Below are 6,589 nucleotides of genomic sequence, written 5' to 3'. Positions count from 1 at the left end.
TTTAGTATTGGTCTTCTTTTATTCCACTCGAATTACCTTACAATAATCTAATTACAGTAATAAGCGCGTCCAATTAAGATATATTCTTACGGGACTCCGCCGTGAATACACAGCTCTAACGCAATATTTCATTGGTAAGTTCTTAAGGCGAGCCACGTTTTCTAGAATAAAAAACGAACGTGAACGCCTATTCAGAAAAGGGGAAAACGAGAAATTTTTTATTTACACTCTTTACAGAGAATGCAAAATTTTTACAACTTCTCTCGTTGTTACCGCTTATCTAAATAATTTTTGATGAATCGTGGAATGTATAACAATAATTTAAATAATTGATAAAAAGATGACATCAAACTTCCTAACATTATTTGACAGATTCATAAAAGCGAGTAATAAATGTGATTGTTGAAGTAAAAAGTCAAAGACTTAGACCTTTGTGTTTACTCTCAAAAAGTCAATATTTCAGATCTTATAATATTTTTGAGAAACTCATTTATATCATTTTATTGGACTTCTAAATTTTAAAAAAATGTGATAAAGCTAAAAATTTATTTGATCCGTGTCAGTGAATTAATCTTTGATATGATTTATTAGATCTTTATGTTATGAAATAGAGATGAGATCTATGATTTCTGTTTCATCTTAATTGTCGGTTAAATGGAATAAGAAGTATTATATAATTAATATGAAGAAATTATGCAATGAAAGAAATGGAATCTTAGCTTTCGACTCGTGATTTCAAACATCAATACAGTTCTCGACTTTCAAGTGGACGGTCTATTCGCGACAATCATTAATCATATTGTCGCTAACTTTGAAAAAAGCGAGTTACACCGTAATTACTGATAGGTCAATTAGTCATCGGGGCGTCATTCATGAATACCACACAAGACCAACACACAGTCGGGACACAGACGAGGCCGAAATCAGTCGCAACAATTCTAGCCCTTAATTGCTAAAAAGAAATTAACATTAAAATATAATAGATCTCTTTTCTAAGTAATTTTAAAAACAATTTTTTTAAAAAGCTTTTGAACTAAACGGAATTTTTTTATAGTGCGATTGATCTCAGACTCTTCTTGACAGACAAAAGGAGTAGGACTAGTAATAGCCGAAGCTGATGTCGTGCAGCGGTGGTGCCACTCCCTGAGGCAAAGCGTAATCTCTGGCGAGCTGGTCCAGGATGCCGCCGCCGCTGCGAGCCTGCGGTTGCTTGGAACGTGGTTCCTGGTTCGGTGCCGGACTGAATTGAGCTGGCCCCTGATTGTAGAGCTGCGAGGGTGGCGCAGGTTCGCTGTAAGTCGGCTCCTGTTGGATCAGCGAAGACTGTCGCGGCGCCTGGGGCGCAGCTGGCGTGAAGATGGGTGGCTTAGGTAGAGTTGGTCTGCTGGGAGCTACCTGTGCGGGAGCGTACACGGCCTGAGTGTGCGATTGAGACGGTGGTGGTTGGTAAGCCGGACGTGCGGCCACCTGTTGCTGTTGCTGTTGCCGCTGCTGATACTCTTCGTAAACCTGCGCGTCAAGAGCCTCCTTGCTGGTGGTCTCGTCGAACAGAGTTGGCGGGGCGACGGTGATACCATCACCGGCCGGCTGGAAGCCGTACTGATTCGCGCCGTATTCGACTATGCGGACCTTGCCGGTGTCGTCGACGAAACCGTACTTGCCCTTGACGTCACCGGTCGGTAACTTGGTCTCGATCTTGAAGGAGCCGTCAGCGCCTTCGAAGCCGTACGTGTATGAGCCGTCCTCGTTGTGGCGATTAATCTGCTTCAGGATCGCCACCGGGGTCGGCTTCGGATTCGCCGGTGTGGCCGATTGACGAGCTGGTACGTCGTTGCTCGCATAGCTACGCGGGGTCGGCTGGCTCGGTTGTTGTGAGTCATATTGGGCGTAATCGTCGACGTAATTACCGCCGGGTTGTTGGTACTGCTGCGCCGACACCGCCAGTAGAGCGGTGAGCACTATTGCTACCTGAAAATAGAAATGCTGTCAATGTGGTGGCTCTTCAATATTTAAGACGTGTAGAGTTCTAGATGTCAAAATGTCATAAAAGTAACAGTGTTTCAATTTTTCTTTATATCTTTCTAGTTACATATTTAACCAGCTTTCTATTGTCTTAGCTTTATTTTTTTTATTTTGCTATTAAATCATATTGCAAAAAATACTTTTTAATTTGATTTTATTAGATTAATTTCTTTTTTAATAGAGAGGAAGAGTTTACAAAAATTACATGCAAATATTGCAGCAAGTAGTTTAGGATAATTAAACATTTTAAACCGTTGTTGCTAAGTTTATCGACTTTTATATGTCATTCGATTGCAACGATTGTCACCTGCACACATAAAAAGAAACGTCAAGGTTTGATGCGAAATAAAACGGGAATTTCTTGGAGCGAATCGCGAGATGCTTAAGTAATGTTACGAAGTTGTAAACCGTTAATCTCGTAGAAATGTGTCACCATCTGCTGACGTGTGAATTTAAGGCCAGATATATATCTGGGGAACCTTAACCGCCACGCGCGTTGCGACACAATTGAGAATGGACGGCGCACAGCTCGAAACAATCCATACCGGATTTGGCGAACGCCTCCATGGTTGCGACAACAAACGAGTCTCGAGTCGCGGAACTCGCGTTATACGAACGTACGCGGATGTCGAGAGAAATGTCAATAAATCAAGTTATTAATCGTGATCTTTTACGCGTGACCTTATCCGTGCACGATCACGATTAGACGCGTGCCGATTCTAAAATTAACAAGAATAATTAATCAATTCAGTTGATCTGCATATTATGCTTCCTGCAATTCTCTAAATGGTGAGTGTGAAATGCCGCGATAAAATTGGAATTCAATTAAGCAACTCCGATTAATCAAATTAACTATTAATTATAATTTTCCGTCATTCGAAAGCTTTTCGCTTAAGTTTACGCTATTATTTATATTTATTATGTTGTTGGAGTTCATTATAGCGTAAAAATTTCTATCTCCTAAGATAATAATTATTAAATATGTACACGCAAATATTTTTACACTGCTAATTTGATATTAATTCGCTATCTTTATTTTTATTTTACGTATCCTCTATGCTCTATTTCTATTTTTTGCATGCTCTTAGGAAGCTTAAACTTTACATGAAAACTATAAACTTAATTTTTCTTCCTTTCCTCAGAAAAATGATTTAAAAAATGCATAGTATTTTTTACCGCAGGAAAAACAGAAAGGAGAATGAAAAAGATTAGTTCGTGCCTTGTATGGCGCACCATGCGGTTAATTCGCCATGATTAACTAATGCTGATGCAACTGGTCTCAACAATTGCTCGTATTCTCCGGCCATCGCACGCGACTACACTCGAACATAATAACGAATTATATAATTCTTTTTCCGCGAACGATACAAAAATGAATGCACCTCAGCGCTGGCGCGTTATAATCGGTGAAACCTTAATAAAGTTTTCCTCGACGTAGAAGAAAGTAGGAAACGAGATCACAACAAAGTTGTGCAACGACCAAGCGTTAACGTCGCTAACATTGCGATCATTTAATTTCTCACCATGAATTTAATGTCGATTTTAATGATTAAATATTATAGAAGGAAAAACGAAATCAAATAAATTAGCGCAAAAACTCGAAAAAATTGCAGTCGGTTATCAACAACGTTCTCCGGATTTCTGTTTTAAATTGTTTTTAATTTTAATAAAAATTTGCATAATTTCTTGCAATAACCTGCAATATGAATAGTTTCATTCGTTTCTATAAAAGCCATTTTATAAAATTATTTTCACTTCTGACAACATAAAATTATAAAGAAATGGAGAAATAAAAGAATTTAAATAATAAGGCAAAATATCAATTTGAAAATCAGAGTGAATTCCTCCCTCGAAATTTCTCGCGTGTAAATTTTCCAAGCGGGCGCTTTCCTCGAGTTCACAATATGGTTACACACTGATCACACAGTCACAATCACATCACACGCGATTTTCGCATTTCGAAGGCAACTATGAAAACTACATCCGAAAGAGTGTAATGACGACGTCATGATGTTGATGAGATGCACTTAGATACGTACCGTCGCGAGGGTGTGCATCATGTTTCCCCGCGGTCGGTGGTAGTGTTAGTGTATGAATGTAAGTAGGCAGCGAGGCTAGAGTACCGGCGATTGCTCGGACTGAGGCCCTCATATACCTTACTGGGTCCCCCCCGCTCCCTTCCTCTGTTCTCCTGTTAGCTCCGGGGGACTTTCACTATCTATTCGTACTCTTGTACGTATGTACGATCGCCTTATGTCGTTACAGCACCTTATATCCCCTAAATATTCCTCACCAGCTTGTTCTGGTTTTCTCGGAAATCTGGAAAATCGTCGCTCGGTTGATTGATTCGCAGATTCGTCAACAATGCGAATAGAATTTCGTCATTAATTCTTAGTAAGCTATTCATCGATCAGACTACTGTAAAGAAATATTAATATTGTTTTCCATCATTTTTTGTACAATTAGAAATAAGACGGTTCTGAGAATCGATAATGATAGATTTGGAAAAATTTCTTTTGCTCGATGATATTTTTTTGCGATGGACGTAATTAAATAAATTTTATATAGAAGTTAGCAGCCGACGATCATGTAACGGGCTCGACTGAAAAAATGGATCGGTTTTATGAAACTGGTGTGCCGAGTTTCTAAGGTGAGATATTATATAAAACTGGCGACACAGATTGAGACCGACGAAAGAGAAACGACAAGAGCACCGTTTCAAACAATTTGACAAGTGCACTCGTTCTTACTACTGTCTCGCCGTTCAGTCGTGGTATAAAAAAATGAGCGATTTTACCAACTCTGTATCATTCGATCTTTCGGAGTAATTTTAAGTTTCCAGTTTTGTATCGCTAACTGGACGGGTTCTACAACTCCTGTGTCACGCACGCTAATTACAGTTTTGAGAGCATACATGTTTTCATTTATACAAATTCATTTGAAATTAACCTGTAATTTATATTTTAAGCATATGTTTATTTGCGTCCGTTTTAATTATTTTAATATTCAAAATTATAATGATAAGAAATTATTAGCTGTCAAATAAACATAGAAATTATTAACTGTAAAACAAATATAGCTTGATATGCAAAAACCGTCATATTTTATTTAAAATCTATATTATTTTCTTAATTTGAGAGCGAATATTTAATCGCTATACTTCTCATATACTTCTTTAGCTTATTTATTAAGAAATTTATTTATTAAGTTTATTTATTAAGAAACTTACATTTATAAGGAAGTTATACCAAATGTAAATTTCTTAATATAAATAAGCTTGGTAAGACTTCTCAAGAGGTAAAAGCATTATTTAAAAAGAAGTGTTAATCAAGGTAATCAATATCTCGTATATATGAGTTTCATGACGCATGCTTGACCATCAGTCATAAAACTTAATGAGGAGTAAGTTTCTTTACGGATTATGCCACTGAAAGTACTTTCCACCGAAATCTTTCTGCAAACGTGTAAAATTATACAAGTCCGTTCACTGAAAAATCAAGTATAATCGACCACAATTCGAAGCATCGACTTTACATAATATCAATTTTAACAATATATTATGTCCCGTGATATGTACTTTCATTCTTGTACAAGTATCTCGAAAAAGAGAAAGTGTTATTACGTCGCTCCGCCCTGATTTGATTACACGCGTGTTTGCGAGCGAAAATTAAAAATTCGATTATCTGGGTTTGCATTAAATTCCGCGCAGTAGCTTTAAGAACAGATATTACGACATTGAATCTCAAAATATAATGACTATCACGGCATTGAATCTCAAAATATAATGAACGTGACTCCCATTCGTCTCCTTGAAACTGACCGAATGCAAGGTTGAACAGCGATTCGGTAAAATGGAGTACGGCCTTTGCAGACCGTCTGGACACACACCCGTGTTTGTGTGTGTTTTCAGCCGAGTTTGCGAAATGCACTGCGGATCGCCTGGGTTCCGCCTATGAAATTATCTGATGGATCGATATTTTGTAACTTTCTATCGGCACATTAGACGGCGACTGACTAATATTGCCGCCTCATTTTATTAGCTAATATTTCTCGTAACATCTCGCATTATTTAATATTATTATAATATTATTAATTATTTAATATTTATAAAGTGTAAATAAGTCATCGCATATTAAGTAATATTTTTGATATAATTTTTAATTTATAATTTTGATCAATTTTTTCATAGTTTTAATATATTTTATAAAATTAAATTATTTATAGTATAATACAGAGGTAGAATACAGAGACAGATATGTGAAACATGAATTTAGTCAAGTGTAAATATGCAATGTTGAATAAAAAGAATAAAGAAAGAACAGCATAGAAGCTTTTTATTTCCCAGGTTTCTAACGCAATTATGTCTTCAAGGCTCTAAAGATGATTACGTCGATGCAGTTTAACGAAGACTTCCACGGGGCGTATTTTGCGATTAAGACCGACGATTATTGCTTGCGAACGACCCAGATTATGCCTGCATTCACAATTTCGTTCCACCAAAGATCTATTTTGCCCCAATGCCACTTGGTGAAAGGGAGCTCAAGATCGGTCAATTTCGTATGACCAT

General features: G+C 37.2%; 1 protein-coding gene across 1 annotated transcript; it reads right to left on the bottom strand.

Annotated features, from left to right (window-relative positions):
* LOC105248486 lies at positions 1-4,239 on the bottom strand. The gene is made up of 2 exons (XM_011253300.3): positions 4,062-4,239; positions 1-1,968 (listed from the first exon to the last, which is right to left on the bottom strand). The coding sequence occupies exons 1-2, from the start codon at positions 4,080-4,082 to the stop codon at positions 1,099-1,101; spliced, it is 891 nt and encodes a 296-aa protein (XP_011251602.1). The 5' UTR covers positions 4,083-4,239; the 3' UTR covers positions 1-1,098.
* Between the last annotated feature and the right edge of the window lie 2,350 nt (positions 4,240-6,589).

This window comes from Camponotus floridanus, unplaced genomic scaffold (assembly GCF_003227725.1).
Source record: "Camponotus floridanus strain SB8 unplaced genomic scaffold, Cflo_v7.5 scaffold98, whole genome shotgun sequence".
NCBI lineage: Eukaryota > Metazoa > Arthropoda > Insecta > Hymenoptera > Formicidae > Camponotus > Camponotus floridanus.
The sequence above is the reverse complement of the archived record's forward strand: the minus strand, read 5'-3'. Positions and strand labels throughout refer to the sequence as shown.